The sequence below is a fragment of the Crotalus tigris genome, unplaced genomic scaffold, assembly GCF_016545835.1.
Source record: "Crotalus tigris isolate CLP2741 ecotype Arizona unplaced genomic scaffold, ASM1654583v1 scf7180000024433.1590703, whole genome shotgun sequence".
Taxonomy (NCBI): Eukaryota; Metazoa; Chordata; class Lepidosauria; order Squamata; family Viperidae; genus Crotalus; species Crotalus tigris.
In genome coordinates this window covers 1,050,962-1,072,419 of record NW_024100600.1, presented here as the reverse complement: position 1 = coordinate 1,072,419, position 21,458 = coordinate 1,050,962, and the positions used below count along the sequence as shown (strand labels likewise).

General features: G+C 50.7%; 1 protein-coding gene across 3 annotated transcripts; it reads right to left on the bottom strand.

Moving 5' to 3' along the window:
• Positions 1–2,237: 2,237 nt before the first annotated feature.
• Positions 2,238–16,213, bottom strand: SPIRE2 (spire type actin nucleation factor 2). Of its 3 annotated transcripts, none has more exons than XM_039330873.1 (15): positions 15,849–16,213; positions 11,700–11,737; positions 10,938–11,306; positions 8,871–8,954; positions 8,183–8,347; positions 7,824–7,910; positions 7,282–7,405; positions 6,639–6,808; positions 6,134–6,308; positions 5,591–5,724; positions 4,894–5,031; positions 4,736–4,803; positions 4,630–4,657; positions 4,405–4,520; positions 2,238–3,475 (listed from the first exon to the last, which is right to left on the bottom strand). In XM_039330873.1, the coding sequence occupies exons 1-15, from the start codon at positions 16,144–16,146 to the stop codon at positions 3,271–3,273; spliced, it is 2,199 nt and encodes a 732-aa protein (XP_039186807.1). In that variant the 5' UTR covers positions 16,147–16,213; the 3' UTR covers positions 2,238–3,270. The 3 variants fall into 3 exon arrangements, with proteins under 3 accessions (XP_039186807.1, XP_039186808.1, XP_039186806.1); XM_039330874.1 differs by having other exon boundaries at positions 6,095–6,308; positions 6,639–6,727; positions 15,849–16,211; XM_039330872.1 differs by having other exon boundaries at positions 6,095–6,308; positions 15,849–16,210.
• Positions 16,214–21,458: the final 5,245 nt, after the last annotated feature.

The window sequence follows — 21,458 nt, the reverse complement described above, 5'->3', positions numbered from 1 at the left end:
AGAGCTGAGTTGGCAGATTTCAGGCTGCTGCGTAACTCTGAACACTGAGAAGTTCATGAGCCAAATCTTCAATACTCCCAATCACCTTCAACCCTCCTTTATAGCAGTAGAATTAAGGAAATAACTTTGTTGCAGCCCTATTAACAATCCTTGTGGATCTATTCAAATTGAGAAGTTTCTGCCCATTGTTCTTCTGGAAAGAGAATAATAAGAGCTGTCACAGATCAAATCAAACCTCTGTGTGACTCCTGATCTCTGGAGTGCTAAACAGGAGCCTGAAATAAGCACATTTTCCAAAGCTCCTGTAACCATCTCTTTGGGTTAACCTTGCAGCATACATTGTATATGTGCTGTGAAAGTAAAATAAGTGGACAGAGCGCAAAACCAGAGCTCTACTTTAAACAGATATCAACAAGCTCTTCCATCTGGAATTTTAGGAAGCATTTGCATCAGTCTCAAATTCCCCCTCCCCTTCAGATGACTGATGATGACAAGGGAAATTGTTACTGCCCCATGAGCAGGATTTACAGAGGAACATTAGTAGGTCTGCTTCACTTTACATTTTATTTACACTTCTTTAAAGTACACACTTTATATAAAACATTGGCAGAGCAGGACGAGTGCAAGCAGGACTGGTAGGAGGGGAAGCCCTCTTTGACACAGCAAGTAGCTACTGCAAAGAGTGAGCAGAAGGTCAGGCCAAATGTCAAGCAAGCAGATTGACACAGACGACAGAAGGGGGGGCCCTAGAAGACCAGAAGGGGAAGGCCTGGCTCTGCCACCCCAGCCTACTAAGTCCTGGCCTTCCTCTTCTGTTCTTGAAACCTTCCTTTCTGTCTCGAAACTTATCCCAAAACCTCCCTTCCCCATTTGAGTTTTGCTTTCTGACCACATTCTCAGTTCTGGACAATTCCTTGATTATGGTCTATGTACACTGCACACAGCCAGTGATTGTTTATATGCAAGTTATTTGTGCATCCACCTGTGCATTTCTGGTATGAAGTACCCCCATGCCATGTTAGCCATGGGCATATGTGCTTTGTAGAGTTTGGCATGTTGAATTATTAGATTTCTAGTCCACCTTTTTTACATATAATGCAAGGCAGCAAACAGAATTTAATACTCCTGCCTCATCTTTTCCTAAGAACAATTCTGTGAGGTGAATTGGGCCGAGTGACTGGCTCACAGTCACCCAGCTGACTTTCATGACTAAGGCAAGAAGAACTCAGCACCTTAATTGTGACACCAAAGTGGCTCTCAACTTAGTTGAGCCCTGTGATGCTAGGCACAAAAGTGGCACAAGATGGAGGCTTCTTCCAAACAGGCTGCCATGTAGCAGGGGAGCAAGGGAGGGGATGATGAATGCAGAAACAGGTTTGGAGGCTCTTGGCAAAAGCCAAAGGTGAGTCATTTGAGAAAATAAGAGCACAGCGGACCAGCCTAAGGCCTGAACATGAAGGAGGGAGCCGCCTCCTCAGATTGGGAGAGTGACAGAGTGTTCTTTGTTGTGCTACAGACCATAAAAGGCTAAGGGGCCGTGGCAGAGTCTTTCCTTCATCAAAGACCCACCTTGCAAACTCTTAAAATATAGAGTTCCCGGTCCAAAAAACCCTATCAGAATTACACAAGTCCCAGAAGGAAGAGCAGGTATTGGATCTTATTCTTGTGCAGCTGGGAAGTGTAAATAGGAGGGATGGAGGATACAGAGTCTAGCTTGTCCTCTCACACAATGAGCTTCCATAAATACTGAAGGCAGGGTTGAATAAAGTGGACAGCGAGTGAGGTGAGAGAGGGATTCGGAAGATGGTGGAATAAAAACCTGGAGGGAGGTCTTTTGCCCTTCTGGTTGATTATGCTCCCCCCCCCACATGCCAATTCAGCATTTGGGATCATTACCAAATTTTAACTTCTTCTGGCAGACTTCCTGGGGCCGGCAGAAAGAGCCACTAAGTCAGGTTAACAAGGCCTGCCTGGGTGGCTACTCATTCTCCAGAAGCTGCAGCTGCAGAACCCCCACTTCACTCCCTGGCATGCAGTCAGCATCTGGCAGAGGCAGTGGCTCCAACTGGAACTAGGTCCACTCACAGCAGGAGGGGTCTTTGACAGAGGGCCCACCTTCCAGGCTTTTACTCATTTCAAGTCAATGAAAAGGGGACTGGAACCAACCTTCTCCGCAAGCTCATGCAGGATACCACAAGTTGGGATGTTAAATAAGCTGTAAAGTATCCACACCATGCTAGGCCACTACACAAGTAGCCACAATTTACTTTGCAGTTTACATAGTTTACACAGCTTAGTGCAATGTGTAAGTGTGGCCCTGTTTATGTAGGAACCAGGATTTCAGTCCAAGCCACCTCCAGCTCCACAAAGATCCTGGCACCCTCCACGCAGCCAGCAGTCGTCCTCCCTATGCAGATTGCTCTCAGTAGCTGGGAACAGGTGCTCTTTATCTAAATTCTTACAAAATTAGTTATTTTATTATTGGCAGTACAAATAAGACACATTCCTGTAGAGGGAGAATGAGAGGGAAATGGCGCCCTTTTTCATAGTCTTTGCAGGAGACCTGCTTCGTTTCTTGCTCTAGGGAAAGACAACAAGCAAGAGCCAAAGAAATGACAAGGAGCAGCCAGCAGCTCCGTAAGGTGCATTCAGCAGCCGGCAGGTGGCTGGGAGGGAGCCCGCTTTGCAAGAAAGCCAAAGGCTGAAAGAACGTTTCCTTCAGAGGCATCAGCAAGGGGTGGGGAGCTTCTCCAGGGGAAAAAGTGGGGAAAGCAGCAGAGAAGGAGCTGGCCTCTGCCTGACAGGTCATCTTCCTGCCCACCAGCGCAGCTGGACCTCTGGTGCCCAGGCTCCCTCTGGCTGACCTCCAGGTTGGGTGGTTTCGGCAAAGTTCTCGTTTGCCAATGAAGGGGGTTGCCATGCTGATCAGCTAAAGCAACTTATCCGCTGTATAAATATAGAGTATCTATAAGGGTGTGTGTGTGGGTGTGTGGGTGGGTGCGGTATATGTGTGTGTGTGTGTGTGTGTGTGTGTGTGTGTGTGTGTATACGTATGTGAATGTATATGTGTATGTGTATATGTGTATATGTATATGTATCTGTACATGTATATGTATATGTACGTAAGCAGCAGGCAGATGTCCTTGGAAGATGGGAGCCAGCAGACCCCCAAAGCCGTGTTTCATCTGCCAGAGAATCGTGGCTGCCTAGCCTTCGAGGGTTGGATGCTGGAGGTGGGGGGGGCACGTTGAGGGGATGTTCCGGGCGCCTCTAACTGGACGAGATGTACAGCGATTGGGTTTTGCGACTCCTCCCCGGCTTGGTGTTGAGAATGTCCATGCTTTTGCGGCTGGAGCTGACGACATCTGTGACAAAGCCAGAGCAATCACGACAAACGTCCTTGAGCACTGACCCATGAGCATAGATGCAGGGGAACTCTTCCTCCACGCTGCGCCAGTGGGTGCCCTGCAGGGAGCTGGAAGGCAAAAACGGGGTGGTCTGACTGGGGTCCTTGCTCTGGGGCAGCTATGGCCCTCCCTCCCTCCCAGGGCCAGAGTAACCTCAGCCGACAGGCTTTACTTGGTTCAAAGGTCTGTGGCTCCAGGATTAGGAAGCACGTAGGGTAACCTGCTGGGATACCTAACTTACTTTATGGGATATCCTTAAATCATGCTTTAGAAGGTCCTGCCTTACTATTAGGTCTGGAACTTGAGGGAGATCAAGGTTATGCATCGCACAATCGTTAAACTATCATCCCTGGCCCTCTGCAGTCCTTCAGCGATTTGAAATTGCTGCACCATCAGCCAGGAGGTCTTTCACAGACTTTGGATCCCTTCCATTTCTAAAGCCAAAAATCTCTTATCCATGAATGAAAAGGAGATGGGGGCATATCTTCGGCTGATGCCATATTAAAACTGTTGTTGGTTAGTATCTTAGTAGCTTGGGCAAATGCAACAGTTGTAGTTTGCAAACCTATCCAACTGTGGTTCAAACCTCAGACTGTAGAGAATTGAGGTCCTCTACCTGCAAGCGCCTGCCTTAAACCTGTGCTGGGACTGCAGCCCCCAGAATTCCCCTTCAGCTGACTTGTCCCAAAGGTGCTTTTTCACAAGGGCAGCTGGACTTTGTTTTTCTTTGAAGATGTTTTGCTTCTCATCCAAGAAGCTTCTTCAACTCTATTTGCTGACTTGATTGGTTTGAAAGCTGACCCCTCAACCTGTCTAGAAATGGAGTCAGAGACAGCTGCCCAAGACAATTGGAGCAGAAAAAGTCTGGATCTGCCAACCTCAGCCTCAGGAGTCACTTGCTCTACTCCTGAGTGGCTTGCTGCTGAAGGAGCATCTGCTCATCCTAAACAGCCGAGGAAGAAACAGAACAGGGAGAAGGAAAAGAAGTACCACCTACTGGAAAGTTTCCTGCCGGCGGCCTGGGGAGCCCTTGGCACCCAGAGAGCCATGCAGCGTCTCGAAGCCCAGGGCATAGACAGGGATGTGGGCAAGCTTCTTCGAGGGCATCTTGATCTGGAAGGGCCAAGCAGGAGGGACTCAGTGGAGGGCTGGGCTGCACCACCCAAGTCACCAGAAGATTGCGCCAAGGGATTTTTCCTTGGCTGTGGGGGAAAGCCCTTACCTTCAGGCTGCAGGAGCTGCAGACAGATCTAAAAGCAACAGGAAAGAAAAGGCTCAGCTGGGAGCCCCATTCACCCCATGGTCTCCCCAGCGGGGTGTCTGCTTACCTCTTACAGAAGAGGCAGGTTGGGGGCCAGGAGAAGAGCGTAAACTTGGTTTGGCAGCAGCAGCAGCTCTGAGCCAGAGGAGAGACAGTCAGCAACAGCTCCTCTGGGGGAACGCCCTCCCCCCATCGCTGCAGGCTCAGGAGCCCCTCTAGCCTCACCTTCCCTTTCTTCAGGCTGGTATAGAGCTCCTTGCTCTGAAGAAACTTCTCCATCTCTGCTTTCACCAGCACCCGGCGCACGTTGATCATTTCCTCCACCGTGAGCGCCAGGCTTTCTACGGGGTGGCTGAACTCCTGCTGTGGGCGGCAGAGTATAGGAATACTCAGCCAGGCCAGCTGCCCAGAGTATAGGAATACTCAGCCAGGCCAGCTGCCCAGAACTCTCTTTGTCCCAGGCAGAGATAGCTGTTCAGGTCTACTGCAATTAGGACTCCAGTAGAAACATCAGCCCTTACAGCACACCCCCTTCCTCCGCTCATCAGATCTCAAAAGCCAGGGAAAGCTGGAAATAGTCTAGCATCTCACAAGATTTGGAGAAAGGCTGGCTTTCATTGGGAAAAAAACAAAGCATATAGATCCATGCAGAATTGGCCCTTAAGAGCAAAACGTCAAATTGCCCAGAGGAAGACGTGCCACATGCTCAGGTTCTAACTCCAGGAACAGTGGAATTGGAACCCTTGCACTCACAACCCTCCCATTAAAGTTCTTCCGTGTTACCATTTCTTGACTCATTTCCCTCTGGGCCATGCTCCTGGGATAAGGACTAGGCTGGGGGGGGGGAGGGCAACCCAGCCTCATTTATCAGAGGCCATGCCAGAAAGCATGTGTGGAGGACCATACCACCCAAGATGCTTACTAGCCACAAATATTTCAAATTGGCATCCGTGATCGGAACAGAGCTGGTCTCCAAATTCTCCTCTACAGAACCGAGGTTGTCTTGTTTACGAGGACACAAACCGACCCGGGGGTGGTAGCGAGCCGGAACCGATCCTGAAGGAGAACAGAAGAAAACTGGCAGTCAGTATCCACCCAGCAGGGAGAACAGGCCCTCCTGCTTCCCATGAAGACACAAGGTGTATGTAGCTGAAACAAGAGGCAAGCCAGAAAATCAATAGCAGCCAAACCCAGCCGATGTTCGCAAATGGAAAACTCCTGCAGCACCCGGTGTCCTCCCAGCTGCTATGTGAAGGCCGAACTAATTAAAGGCTGCTCCCCCAATCTTCCCAAACTCTCACTAGATTTGCAGGGGTCCTCAGAGCAGTTGGACTGAAACTTGTCCGCTGGGAAAGACGGCAAGAAGGGGACCCACAGAGAATGGCTTCCCAGAGCGGGGTTGGGTCACAAAGAAAGGTTCACTTGCCCATATTTTCCATGCTGGCCCATGCAGCGGACATGGTACCTGAGCGAGGCCTCAGGTCTGACAGGCTGGGCCTTAAGTACTCCCGGTGAGGCTCGCTGCTATCACTTTCACCCTGAAAATGGGCCAAGTCTTGCTCGGAGAAGGAGCGGTCCCGCTTCAGGGGCATCAGGGGTCCCAGCTCCTGAACCGCCTCTGAACAGGGAGACTCTTCTTCCTGCCAAAAAGGGAACACTCAGCACGCCTGCAGAAATGCTGGCACTCAGACTGTCTCCCCAGGCACAGCCCCCCAGGTGATAGCAGGGTGGCATTTCTGCCCTTAAGGGGAAGGAACACTGGAGCCAGGGCATACATGCACAAGTAAGAGGCCTTTGGGGTATGATGCCCACGGCCACAGACGGTGGCAGAGGTTGTCAGACGATAGGTTTGGGGCAGAAGAAGAGGCCAGCAGGACTGGACTGCAATGTCTGCTCATGGTCTATGCCCATTCCAGCAGGCCAAGGAACTCTTCTTGCCCAGAAAGCAGGAGACAAAGCCCAGCTCTTACTTCAGAAACCAACATCTCCTCCATCTCTGCCAGTGTGGGTGCCTTCAGCAGGACCCTCGGCCTCTGGCGCTGAGCTGGGGCACCGGACTCTGAAACGGAGAGGTTGATGCAAGAGGTCGACTTCATGTTGCTGGAGCAGGCATTCACCAGGCAGGGCAAGGAACCAAACCCTGGCAGGGCGAGAGGAGAGGGCACGTGGTGGCACCAACTATCTCCTGTGCCGGGTATGTAGGAAGCTCCAACCTGGTCTCCCTTCTAACAAGTGGACTTATAATAGCCCAGCTTTCTCCAGCCTGGCACTGGACTTCAGAGTGTCCACCCAAAGATCAAAATAGATCAAAGCTTTAGGGCTGAAGGATGGGACACCTGGACCATTTGGACACAAAATGTCTTCCCTTGAAGAGGGTTCCAAATCACTCCAGTCTCCCTCCTGTTTCCGTCTCCATTTTAGGTGAAGAGTCACAGCTGCGTTCTCAGTCTGGAGCATCTTGAGGTGTCTATGGGACTACACTTGGGAGTTTTCCACAAGATCCAGCAGTTTCTCTCCTGCCTTTGTTGTCTCATCCCAAGAGGGAGCAAACTCGGCTTCTCTAGTTTCCAGGAACCCTCCCCCCCCCCCGGTTTTTTTTAAGGACAGACACACCTCTCTGGTCCTGATGCTGCAATTCCACAGGCCGGAGCTTCCGTTCCTGTTTGATCTCCTCCAGGATCTTCTCATGAAGGGTCCTCTGCTGCTGAGGCATGGGACGCAGCTGGCGCTCGGAAGCCTACAATAGGATTGGGAAGTCAGAGAGCCTTGTTCCAACTCTGGAGCTGAAAGTGCATCTTAAGGCCAGCAAAATAGGTCCCTGATCTGCGGCGTTCAAGAAGTTACCGAATAATGGTAAAGCTAGCATGTATACTGGACTGTGACAGTCATAATGTTCACTTGTTGGGAAGCCGAGCAAAGCACCCTGGCCAGCTGCTGCCCTTGAGGTTCCAAACAAAGCATCTCGGCCTGGCCAGAACACCCCAGCAGCTCTTTTAAAATAATAATAATTTCCTATTGGGCAATCTCAAATAAATGATGGATAGTAGAAGTGGTAAAAGCAATTAAAATGATTGTTAGTACAACTCCCAGAGTCCACTAAAGATCCTTTCAATCCCCACCCCAGTAAAGTACAGAATAGCAGAACATCGGCTTACCTGTCTCAGAGGCGGACGAGATCTTATGAAATCCAAAATGAGCTCATGGGCGTCCTTCTTCACCCGGGGTGGAATGTCTCCGTCCACCTGATGGATACCCATAAAGAAGAGTGAGCCACAGTGGCTCCTGTCCTCCAGGAGCCTTTAGTTACCTGGGACAGATTTCTGCTTCTTTCCAAAGTCCTGTCCATCTTGTCTGCTTTTGGAGTGACTTTTGTAAGGTTCAGGGGTTAGGGTTAGGGTTAGGGTGAGATAAGGGGCCAGGCCCACACGAAGAGGAAGGCACCAGAGAGTGGCCAAGCTACCCAGGGCCATCTGGTGGCCCCAAAGAGGGAGGAGACCGTCCCTGTTCCTCTCACCATGACCTTGCGGAGTTTATAGTTGCGGGCTCGGATGTCCTGCATCAGCATCTCAAAAGGCGTCAGCTGATACTCAGTGGGCAAGGGGTCAAACTGTTTCTGCTGGACCTTCTTGAGCTTTACACCATTCCGCAGTTCTCGCATGAGCTGGACCCAGAGCCGAGCCTGAAAGCCACAAACCAACAATGCCACCAGGATTGGTTTCCCCCAAACTGCTTGAGCCAGAAGAGACGCTGAGGACCCCTCGGTGGGTCTTGCTCTGAGAAGCCAATCCTTCTTCCAAGCTTTCTCCAAGGCAAACTATGCTCCACTGTGGGACTAAATGGACTGTCTCTCCCACAGGCGGGGGAGGTCTTGCTATGGGCAGCCCTGTGAGATTGTTCTCAAGGCCAAACCACAGCCATGATGCAGCATTACTCAACAAAGCCTGGCCCTTTCTGCAAATGTGTATGAGAGGAGAAGCTGTGGTTGCAGAAATATATTTAAGAAAAATATATTGTTACTGAGCTTCAGGTGCACCTAGAGCAGCAAGGGGAGAAGACTGAGCTCTCTCCTCCATTCTTCTTGCTTCTTGAAGGAAGCAGTTCCCTACTTAAAATATTTATACCCAGCCTCACCCAGAGATATTCTGGGGTACTTTAAAAAAAGCCCACCAACTCTATTCCCCTTTTCCCAGCCCGCTCCATACCCAGTCCGTGTTCCTCAGGTTATCCAGCTCTGCTGCGGATCGGTCCCTCAGTTCTTCATCTTCATCCTTCAGCTTGATTAGCATCTGCACATCCCAAGACCCAGAAACGGGTTAGTCTTGCCTAGTTCCATTGTATTAATGGCGGCATAAAAGTTATTAGATTGGACTGGGATTAACTTGAAGAGGCAGCCCCCTAATGACAGGGAAGGACCACCCAAAGCTTACTTTGGGCTGGGGGGGGGGATTAAATCCTTATTCAGCTGGATCTTCTATGCAAGCAAGGAATGGAACAAGAACCAGCTTTAGTGTGGGAGAGGAGAGAGACGGGACACAAATTCTCCAAATGAGAGTGACTGGTAGTGTAATACTCCACACAAGAGCTAGAAGGTTTAGAAGCAAAGGCAGGCAAAGAGCAGAGCAGCTCTTTTAAGAACAATCCACAGTGATCAAAACACGTGTGGCTCCCAGCCCTGAGGATGCCCAGGTGGGAGAAAAAGACAGCAGGTTGACCCTCGCCTTTCCTCCGTGGATAGCTTGAGTCTTACAGCTGCATCCTTGAATCTCTGCCTGCTGACCTTCCAGTTCAGGCACAGGTCTGGGAAAAGCCAGACAAGGTACGTGTGGATACATTCAAGCTCTCACCAGGATGTGTTTGGCTGATGCTCTTCTGAGCTCCCTTTAAGGTCTCCTCGCAAAGAGAGATGAATTCCAATTCTAACCTTCCCAGAAGCTGAGGGCACCCGTGTTACACTCCCATCTCTAATTTTTGTCTCTCTTTCTGTCACCCGGCCTTTCTCACTTCCACTAGGAGGCTTTAGAATAGAATCTGTTCCCTGAGTGACTAGTTCAGGAGAGTGGTGGTGGAAATGACTTCTCCATGAACTCTTTTCCATGGGAAAGCAGCACTTTTGCCTGGAGAGTCGCTAATTAGCAGCTCTCATTAGCTACTCAGGGTTCCTCCCGAGAGATGCAGAGAGCAAGCCCAGTTCAGGCAGCAGCCCTGGCTACCTTCATCCCAGGAGCTCTCACTGTGGGAATAGGAAGAGCCGAGCATCCACTGAGCCTCATCTGTGCCATGAGATATCCTGGCAAAGAAATGGGGCAGTGCCCACCCTTCCCTCCTCCTGGCTCTTAGTTGCACCAGCTGTGCAGAGGATAACCCTGACCAGATGCACCACTCTAGAGGCAAGACCTGCAGAGAGAGAGCAGAAACCCTCCCCAACTTTGTTACAGATGGGAGGGCAGGAACAAAAGGGCTGGGAGCTTGCCAGGATGGGGCTTGTTGCTGCTCAGCTGCCACAGGAAGATGGAGTTCCCGCAGCACATTGCCATGGCTCAGCTGGGCAGCCCATCTCCCTGGTGCTTGCAGTAGACTTCCCAGGCCAAAGAATCTAAGGGACTGAATCTGCCCAGCTGGAGGGGATATGGAGAATTCTTCTCAGCAAGAAGGACCAGAGGATGGGCCTTCTTTGTGATACCTCCTTTTTCTGAAATGCCCTTCCCCAAGAGGCATGGGCAGCCTCTCACCCCTGCTCTTTGGTACCCAATTAAAGTCAGAATTCGTCCCACCAGTCTTTGGCCAGCTCTTCTCCGTGGGGTCATTTTAACCATCTTGATTATTTTATCCTCATTCCTTGCTGCTGAGAGATCTGTATTCCATCCAGAGTCCTGTGGGACTGGGATGGCTTAGAAATGCTGCTGAATAGGATAAATCCAATTTGCAGATCTCCAGAAGCCAAGCAGCCTGGCACATAAGCCTTACCCAAGCAACTATCTGAGACACAAAAGAGCCTTTTTAACATCTGGGCAGCTGCTGTAGAGATGGTGAGGCTCTCCCTTTCCAGGGGAATCGGGTAAGAGACACAGGGCTGGACCATCCGCCCCAACTCCAAAGATCATCTTCCCAGCTGCCAACAGGAGGCTCAGGGATCACAGATTCTGCTGCACAGCAAAGCCTCAGGAAAGCTGCATCACCAGGCGGCGGCCTAATGCCCACTTGCCCACCAAGGGCAGCACCTCAGGAATGGCACCTGCAGATGGTCCACAACCCAGGCAAGCACCACTCACTTCCTTGACGTCCCGGATCTTGGCCAGAAAAGCCTTCAGCTCCACCGTCTCCAGGAACAATGCCCGGCACACCGCCTGGTAGTGAACGTGGGCCTCCTGGGGCTGGGAGAGGCGGGCAGCACAGAGCTGCATCACTTGGCTGAATGTGCGGACAGCACTCAGGGTCCCCTTGGCCACCGCCTCCTCCTCTTCCTCCTGCCCGCCGTAGCCTTCGTCTGCAGTGCTGCTGCCATTGCCGCTATCCTCAGAGTCGCTGTTGGCCATCAAATCGATCAGCCGCTCCAGTTCGGGACTCAGCTCACGCTCCTCATTCTCCTCCAGGCCCCAGTCAAGGGCCTGGTAGATGACAAAACCCAGGGACTGCACCACCTGCAGGGCAGGAAAGAGGAGGGGGAAGTTAGCCGACGAGAGAAAGATACGGCTTAGCTTACATCCAGGGGGCTCTTTGCTTCGAGTGCTGATTAAACAACTCTCTCATCCACACCTGCCAATGTGATTTCTCCAGAGGATGGGTGGGCACAGTGGCAATGCCAAGTAGCGCCCAGGCCAGGAGGTGCCAGGGTGCTCAGACCCTGACAGCTTTGGGGAGAGGGGGCAAAATGGGTCATCTGATCTGCACAGGCTGAAGTTTTTCATACTTGCCAGTGCTTTGCTAGTGAAAGCGACATGAGAAAGGTTCAATAATTAGCTTTTTAAGAGACTGTTGGGTGGTTATCCAGTTCCAAAGGACTGTACGAAGAGAAGATGAGCACAGCCACCTACCTGTGCTTCTGCTGCAGGTGCCAAGGTCAGTGGAAGCTCTGCAAAGAGAAGACGCTGTTAGAAGATGCCAGTCTCAGAGAGACAGAGAATGCCTGGCTTTGTCAACTCTAGGCAGATTTATGTACCACCTATGTATCTGAGCCCAGCCTCAACCTGAGCAAGAACCAAGCAGGTTTCACACTGACGTCTCTCCTTTTGTAAAAGGGCAGAGATGCCAAATGGATAGAATCTACTTTATTTTGGGTGGTTAAATAGGGTGTGGTTCACTGTATGTCGGGTTTGGTACACACAGGCCAGCTATTCACAAAACAAGTGTGCCTGTGTGTGCAAATGAGAATTCTTTCCCAGGCTCAATTAAAGCAAGTGGCATGTTGGGTTCACACATGCAGGTGCTGCTTTGAAACCACAAGTGTAAAATATTGTGTGTGGGGGGGGGTAGAGGATGGGAGCTCGGAGAGGAATGGAAAAATGCAGAAGGCCAGAATTTACAAATGGAAGAAGAAAAGAAAAAAGACAGACTATAGCCAGGGTAAATGCTATGAAAAGAATAACTCATTGTATAAAGGACTTCTAAAAACAGAACTTGAAAGATGCTGGTAAAAAGAACTTTTCCGGTGCATTTAAGACCAGTCTGGAAGCCATCTTAGCACATGCATGTACACGCAGCCAGTTCAGACACCCGTTTCCTGCTATTTCCCAATCAATCATCCATTTAAAGCCCCAAATGTCTCTCTAGGGAGATGACAAGATGTCCAACAGCTCCATTTCACAGCTGATCTTTCTCTTTGGGGACATAAAAGTGCAAGATGGACAGATGCGTTTGTGCCCAGGGAGACCTCTCTCCCCTTTCTTCTCTCTCCCCAAACAAACCCAGCTCTTCTCTCTTAACTGCTGTCTCATTTATGTGACTGGGAGATGATGGGAAAGGAGACTGAAAGAAGATTCTAGGGGTCACCCTTCTCCAGAGAGAATTACATGAACTGTAATCAATAAAATGAAGTTTGGCAAAGAAAGAAAAAGATTTGGGCCATTAGGAGAAAGCAGAGAACCACATAATGCAGCAGCGTAAGCAGAGCCAAGTCCTCGGCTATTTTATCTTCCACTGCCTGACATCACACAGAGTCAAAGCTGGGGGGAGGGGGGGCAGCGCAGGCCTTGCAGCTGTACCAGCTTTGTGGGTATCTCTACCGAGGCATCCTCTTCTCCTGGTTCCTCCCTTCCTACCATCGAGGCTGATGCAAAGCAGTGGGACTCCCTACCCTAAAGCTGGCCTTACTAGAAGCTGACTCCGCTGAACAGTTGTGACTTCAACACAATTCCCTCTCAGTTTGTTTCCCCAATCCTCGGATGGGGAGCAGGTGGCACTTGGCATCAGTGTGCGCAGCAAAAAAGGTGAGCAGATCTTGCACAGCTCAGTGCTCTGGAAAACCTCTGAGAAATGCCATCAGTCAGGACGGGAGGTGGCTTTCTCACGCTTGACTTTCTCTTTCCTGTTTGGATTCACATTCTTAAATTAATCAAAGTTACTATTTGGAAGGCAGAGTGCCTGGAATCTTACCATTCACTTTACCAATTTGAAGAGAAAAACTACAAAATGCACATGTGCATTAAATTGGGAGAATTTGCTTTTCAAAAATGATGCATTAGGCAAAACGGAAAGAGAAGTACATACTTTTGGATAAATGTGTCCCAAAATAGATACATTTTTGTGCAGATTTAAGAAAAAAAAACTGAAGCAATGAAGCAGTATTTGCAAAACTGTTAATCAAGTGCCTTTGCTCACGGCTGCTGATGTGCTGCATGCATTTTGATCCACGAATACACCCGATATCAGGTTGGGGACCAGGAACAGCCTTGCCTGGAACAGAGGGCTTTTTTCTCTCACTGCTGCTGGAGGAGCCCCCAAACTGATGCCTGGCTCCTCCCCGCCTGGACACCCACGCTGCCCGCAGGCAGGAAGTGTGGGGCTGCAATGAGTCAAATGTAGAGCAAGGAAGCCACTGGGTTAGTGACCCTCAACACCAGCCATGGTCATAACTCATCGGTTGGGCTTTGGCAGAGTGTAGAACTGGCTGGACCAGTTTGGAAGGCGGGCTGGGCTGCACTTCTAAGTCAATATTATCAGAAGCAACGGCAGTGGTGGCAGCAGCTGCCAACGGCCGGCTTCCCTGGAAAAGACTCCCTAACAACAAGCTGCATCCTGGACAAGGGCAGAAGCAAAGAGCCACCTAAGGAGGGACACTGCTGGCCTCTCGGCCACCCCAGCCGTGTGCCCATCACTGCTCCTCGCGTTTGCCTTTGCACTGTTTAATTTAGAACAGAGGGATAAGCAACAATTGCCTCTCCTGGGTGTTGTTGCTTTTAAACACAACTTCAAGATACTCAAATAAAACCATGAAATGAAAGCATTTGCTTGGCAACAGGGAGGCACTGAAAGGCCGATGCAGGACTGAAGACTGGCTAAACCAGGACTAAGCCCAAGAGGGAGGAATCAGAGAGGCAACTAAGCAGCAAAACCCAATTTAGCAATAGGAAGAAGAAGAAAAGATGGCAGTTGTGGAAGAGGAAAGTGGATACACGAGTGACAGAAGAAACACTTGTTCCTTGACTGCATGAACATAAAACTCTGCTCCTGCCTTAGGCAGGGGGTTGGACTAGAAGACCTCCATGGTCCCTTCCAGACTTAGGATTCTAGTTATGAAAAGATTGGTCTGTTCAGGCATTGAGTTGATGCCATCAAGGGGAGGACATTTGTCCACCCATGCTTGTTCTTCAATGGGTAACCTTCTTCAGGCGTCTGTAGTGGCCTGCATGCAAAGGTCCTGCTTACTGAGAGTATGGCCACTGTGGAGGCCCTTCCTCAAAGAAGATTGCCTGGGCATTTCACATTTAAGTAGAGCCTTTTCTCCCTCTCCCACCCCACGTGATAAACCCTCATCTTTAAAAGGTGGTCTGGCTTTAACACTGTTTTGCAATTAAAACACTCCGTAATGTTAAGGCCACATCAGTCACTATGGGACGTTCTTAGCAGTTCTCCCTTCTTGGCCCAAGTCCTAAGGTGACGATAACATTGTGAACATCAGGCACAAATGTTGCTGTTGCTTCCCTGCTGCCTTTTGGAGAGGCTGGGAAGACCCCGTCGTGGACGTGGCTTTGACACAGGTTCTCCTCACCAAGTGCCTGCCTGATGAGGCAGCTGTGACCATCCCAGCTTGGTCATCTCTTACTCTGGGAGGCCACTGAAGATCCAGGCTTGCCACCTGTCCACACTTCTTCCTCTGGGACTATACCACTTCACTCCTATGGAGCAGGACCCTCCTTGAGGCCCCTCTTGCGTCTTCTCAGAGGCCCTCCGGATTGAGGCCCTGGAAGACTGCAGGTGCTTCAGCCTCCAAAGGCCACCGGCAGTTGGTGTAATTACACACAACAGACACCTGGCAGGGGGATGGAAGAGGCACTTCTGACCTCTGTGCTCATGCAATCAAGGAATTACTCAAGGCAAGGCAAACCCCACCCAAGTCACTGGGGCAAAGGAACAGATAAAGGGGCGGGTTGCTGAGGAGAAAGAAAGAGAAAGGTGGCTGTCCGGAAAGCCGGAAGCTCCCCGAGAGACCCGTGACACGGTTTTAGGAAGGGCTCCTGATCTGCGCTGCTGGGATGTCGCATCTCACGTCACACAGAGACCCGCAGGCTGCTTCCCGCCTGCTGGGAAACTGTCGGCACCCCCGCTATTCTTTCCGCTGCTCGGGGCACCCCTGACTTTCACGGGCCTGCTTTGGAAACCATAAAGGACCCAAACTCGGACCATTTCCGAACCCCTAGTGGATATTCTGTGGGGCGGGCGCTAAAAAGGGACGAAGCGCCTTCGAGGTGCCAGACCGTCTGGCGGCCGAGGGATTTCGGGGTCCCGGAGGTCAGGGCCCCTTCTGCCTCGAGACCGCCTCGGGGCACCGCGGGCGGAGGGGACTGAGCGCCACCTCCTGCTCCGTCCAAGCCACGACCCCCAGCGCGGGGCCTTTCCGTGGACGCGGCGCCGGGTCCCCGAAGGGCTTTCGCTCCCCGGCGCGGCGGCCCCGCCGGCCTTCCTTTGCAGCCCGGCGCGCTCTCGATGCTGGCCGCCGCTCCCCGCCGCGCCCGCTCCCCACTCACGGGCCTCGCCGAACTCGCCGCGGGCAGAGACGGCGCCGTCCTTGTGCAGGCGGAGGTCGGCGGTGTCGCGGAGGCGTCCGGCCGGTCCCCGTCGGCGGCGTCGCCTTTCCTCGGCGCCCGGCGGGTCGGGCTGGAGCAGCCCGCGGCAGCATTGGAAGCCGACGGCCCACGCCTGCTCCTCGTTGACGGGCTGCTCGTAGGCCTTCAGCACCTCCTCCAGGGACAGCTCCTCCGCCGCGGCCCCCGCCGCGTCGCGCCAGCCCCCGCCCGGCCCGGCCCCTGCTGCGGCGCGCGCCATGGCCGCGGCTCCATCACCGGCTCCCGGCGGCGGGCCCCATCGCGGCGGCGGCGGCCTCGCGGCTCCTGCTGCGCTTCCTCCTCCTGCTGCTGCTGCCACCGCCGCCTCCGGACAACCTGGGCAGGGGGAGGGGAGGAGGGCTGAGCCAGCCGCCTGTCGCCCCGCCCGCCGGAGGGAGCCGGGCCAGCCCAGGCCGAGCGCCGCAGAGCCGGCCTCGGGGAGTGCGCCGGGCGCTTCCGGGCGGCCTCGAACGGGGGCGGAGGGCGAAAGAACCTGGGCGGCCCCTGCCGGCTGGAGCCTCCGGGAGAGGGGCAGCTGCTCCCCAAGTAGTCTTCAGGCGCCAGTTAAGTGGCCCCGGGAGAGCTTCCCTAGTCCGCAGCCCCATCCGGACTTAGTCTGGAGTAAGCGTCCCAGTGGCGCTTGCTTCTGAGTAAGCCTGATTTCGGAGTGGGAGGCAACTGGAAAGCATTCATAGTTAGGGAGGTGGGGAGTGAAATCAACAACACTGCCACCCCCCACCACCACCACCGCACAGCACTATCTAAGGCTGGAGGGGAGGAAAGTCTAACCTTCTGTCTTGGGGGTGGGGGAGTCCGGCTGCAGCTGCCGGCTGAGGTTGCCCCTTTGCTCCCACCCTTTTACTGAATAGGAGACAACTGGCTGGATTCGTACAGTTCCCCATGGAAGGATTCACACTTGACACTAAACCAAAACTAAACCAACCATATCTGAACTTAGTAGAAAGAGCTTAATCTCTGGTGCCACCTTTGTAGACTGTCACATGTTATTAAAAGGAAGAAACTTTTGTGAAGTGCAGCTCCAGTTCATGAAAGCCTATGCCTTTTTGTTAAACATGTTAGCCTGGAAAGGTTAGAATGGGGAAAGTAGTCTGTCTATGCTCTGAAGCACCAGCCTTCCCTTGTAAAACAGGTTCTGGGGCCAAACCCCGGTGCCTTCCAGCTCCGACCAGGAGGGAGAACTCTTCTTCCAGGGTGGAGCTCATCAGATTAATTTCAAGCTCCACCTGTGAGCCTGGAGGGTCTGTCACAGCAGCTACATTATTTGAAAGCCTGCAGGGAGGCCCAGGGATTGACCACCTTGGGCGGGTGGTTCCCCCCAGCAGCCAAGAGTTGCCCTCCTTCCTTCCCAAATAACTGGGGGGGGGGCTGTTTCTTCATACAGAGTCCAGTAAGAGGGAGGGAAGAAGCAGCTGCCTTGGACCAATCCAATCCTGACCCATTAATCGCTAAAACACATTCCAGGAAAAACTCACTTTAAACCACATTTTCTACACCTGCAGGGAAATGAACTAACCTTTCAGAAACTTGACTCCCGCCTAGCTGTTCCCAGTAATAACAAGAAGAGTCATGAATGAGTTGCTCCCCCATAGAAAAACAAATAATTTGTTCAGAGTTCTCTCCTCCCCTCTTTTCAGAGAGTCCATTCTCACTCTCTAGCTTTTCCAGGAATAACATTTTGTTGCTAGGAAGATGCAACATGTTAACCATAACAGCAATGTGTCTGTGTGTACACACAAAGGCAGCAGCCACATCAGTTAAGAGATTTTTAAATTCAAGGCCAGAAGAGTTGATGTAGCTCTTCAAAGCCCACAGCTTATCTACTACATACTTGTTCTAGTTACGTTCCCAAAAATACGGTATTTGAAAATTACACATTTTAAGTGCAAACTTAAAAAGGCTGATTTTCAAGACCCCAGAACCAAACTCTGAACATCACATACCTAAACACGGTTCCATCAAAAGTCTTTCCCACAAAGGCCAACCCAACAGCCCTCAGCTGTTCTCGCTAAGATTTTTTCGTGAGCAAGGAGAAGATGTTAATAAACAAAGTCCTCCTACTGATTAGTGGGAGAGATGGGAAACTGGGCATAATCATAATGTTAAAGAAACAGGCAGGTGATAGGCAAGTGAAGTTGGCTGCATGGGAGGAGGAGGAGGAGGAGGAGGAGGAACACTCAGCCTTCCTTCCTAATGATCCTGGGAGCCATCTCCACCAGTGGTTATAGAGGTCACAGCCCTTGATGGCAAAATCAGGTGGTCCACGGAGGACTCATCTCCCCTCCAGTTCTTTGCCTGTCACATGATGGTTTAATGCAGTTTCCCCCTCCCCCCAAATTCTGGGACCCCATCCCCCATTTGTTGAACTACAACTGCATTGCTCCCAGACAAAAAGGCTTCTAGGATGGAGAAAGCTAGACTAATTCATCTGTTTCTTTAATTTATTAAATGTATTGGTTACCCACCTTACAGCGGGATAACTCTGGGTGGCTTACAATATTAAATCAGCTTCATACCCCATACAGAGAATTTATTTAGATGTTTTGATGTTACCATCCTATTTATTTTACAGGAGGGAAGGAGTTGTTGTTGTAAGCCACTTGGAGTCTTAGATTGGCAGAAAACTGAGAACTGCAATAATTGAATGACCTGTTAGTGTGGTATATTTTCTAAAAATGCACAAGAGAAAAAAATATCTTTTGAGGACTGTGTTTACTCTGCTTTTAGCCACAGCACTGGAGGGGGAGGTGATGCTTTGATGTTATTATTAGCATCTGGAGAAACAGAATACTTAGGCTCTGTTTGACAGTTAAAACAAGCAGCAAGTGTCTGTAAAGTGGGATTACAGCAAAACTGGTAAGGGGATTACTTTTAGCCTAGAGTTTGGTGTGTTCTGCTGGCTTCGCACAAACTCTTCCAAGCTGGATCGATCTCTCTCTCTCTCTCTCTCTCTCTCTCTCTCTCTCTCTCTCTCTCTCTCTCTCTCTCTCATGCACACACATATCGACATACCCCAGCTGAGTGCAGCCCATTTTTACTTCCTTGCTGTAGAGGGGTCCCCAATCCCCAGTCCGTGGACCAGTACCGGGCTGTGGCATGGCAGCAAACAGTCTGCACAAACAAACAAAGCCCCATCCGTGGGATGCAGGCAGCCCACAAAACCACGCTCTCAGATCTGTGGAAAAACTTTTCTCCAGGGAGCCGGTCCTTGGTGCTCGAAAGTTTGGGGACCTCTGCTGTAGAGCAGGTGGAGTCAGACCCCAGCTTCCATTCATCCTGAAGGCTTCAGAGTGCAGCCCTCTGCTGGACCCACACATACAATGCCCTTTTTACCTCTGAGGCCCAACCAGGAGCAGCAGCCCTCCCTTCCCTAGGGAGTCCAGGGGAGGCTTTTGAGGGGGGGGGGCTGAAAGAAAAAGAGTTTCTTCCTTGTCCCACCAGTAATTGTGGGGAGGGGAGTTTGGCCACAGATCAAATCCATCTGGAGAGGCCTGAAGCTAGGACAGCAGAGGGTGGGGGCTTTCCTGATCAGTGACCCTCCCTGGAGGCTAAAGTGTGTAGTGGGAGGGATTTTTGAGCTGGACTCCTCCTTTTGGGGGAGGGGTGATCCAGCAATGCCGATTCTGATCAGCTTCAGATCTCCACTCTCTGGGCAAAGGCTGAACAAAGAGGTCCTCTTCAGTGTCCTTAAGATCTGCAGATAATTCCCTTTGAAGAAATGACTTCACACACACCCCCCTTCAATTTCCAGGCTCTACATTAATGGTTTAATTTAAAAAACACACTTTCATCAGATTAAATTAACATGCATTAGCTCAGAGTCATCAGCCTCATGGTGATATTTAAATAGTGGAGAAACTAAAAGTGTCCAGCCAGGCTGTGGAAAGTTTCAAGAAAATTAAAAATAAATCAGGAATTCCTAGTGGTTTCCAATTAAGTGGAGGCAACCTCGGCTTGAGGAGTGGAGATGTTTCCAGGATGATGTGTTAAAGTCAGCAGCCAAGGTCAAACAGTCATTAAGGGATTGTGCAGCCGGACAATTGTGTGCATCACCTCCTTATTTCTGTGTAAGTGTAGCAGATGACTAAGTTCACTTGGTAAGAATGGGTTCGAACAATGTCAAGCCATTGTGTGCTTTCCTTGTTTCTAAGGTGTTCTGTGAAGCCAGACATTTGCAATGTATTAAATAAATTCTGGTTAAAGAAATAATGGTCTGACATGTCTGAACAAATTCCCCAAATGGCTCTCTCCTCAGAGGTTTCTCCCAGCAAATCAATGCACAATTGCCCGTTTTCCTTTTTCCCTCTGGGCGCCTCTCCTGCAGATAGCAGTCCTGCTCCTGTCCCAGAAGTTCAGGGCTTCAGCTACAGATCAGGCTCGGAATAGCCCCTGTAGGCTAAACTCAAAGGAACTGGCCCTTGGCCAGGAAGGGGAAGGAAGACCCCACAGGCACAGCAGCACTGGATTTTGGCTTCAGGTCCTGTGCTCACATCTCACACTGCAAAGGCAGAGCCTGTTATGTTAGAGGAGCCAAATTGGAGGAGGGGGAGAGAGAGGGAGGGAGGGAGGGAGAAGCTCTTTCCTCTGTTGAACTAGGCCAACCTAGCCAAGTCTAGTCCAAATTACCTTCCCCTAGTAAGGCAGCCTTGGCTCCTGGCCAATTATTTGCTCAGCTGAGGCATTCTTTTCCTGCTCCATCATTATTTACAGTGGCCAAATATCCTTATCACCTCCTTCTCCTTTTGATAGCATTGCTGTGGCAACCAAGGGAAAATAGGAAACCACTCCCTTGCAAGGCTGGTTTCCTCCCCCCCTCCTCTCACTGTTAACCTGCAATTGCAAGAAAAAGACTTGCCCCATTAGCAACACCCCCTCCCCAACTACCTGCCCTTGATAGTAGTCTGTGGTAGAAAAAGGCGGAAGCTCCGCCCTGCACACACCTGTGGCAACCAGACTGATCCGAGGAATCCCAGCTCCGTGCAGACTTCATTTTAGGCTTTGTTATTAGCATTTTAAAAGGTGATATTAGCACTTTAATAAGTTCTCTCTTAAAGTATGAGAGAACTCGTCTTAGCTCTATTCAGGAATACTATATTCTGAGAGTCCTTGAATTCACTTGCAACATTCAGGAAAGATACAAAGCCAGCTGGGAAAGAATCCTGTAGCCCATAAATTTGCCACTTGTGGAATGTTATTCAGAATCAGTGTTTTCTTTTGTTCCCCTTTCTCATGTAACCAATGACTTTGATCACTTGCTTGCTGAGGTATCATATATATCAAATGTACCTATCAGTTGTTTCTGTACCCTATGAAAAGACTTGCCCCTCCTTAATAAATGCCTTTTGCTTTGCCTGAATTATTTGAAGATTCATATAGGTAGTCCTCAACTTACAACCACAATTGAGCCCAAAATTTATGTTGCTAAGTGAGAAATTTCTTGAGTGAGTTTTGCCTATTTTATGACTTTTCTTGCCAGTTGTTAAGTGAATCACTGCAGTTGTTAAGTCAATGCCT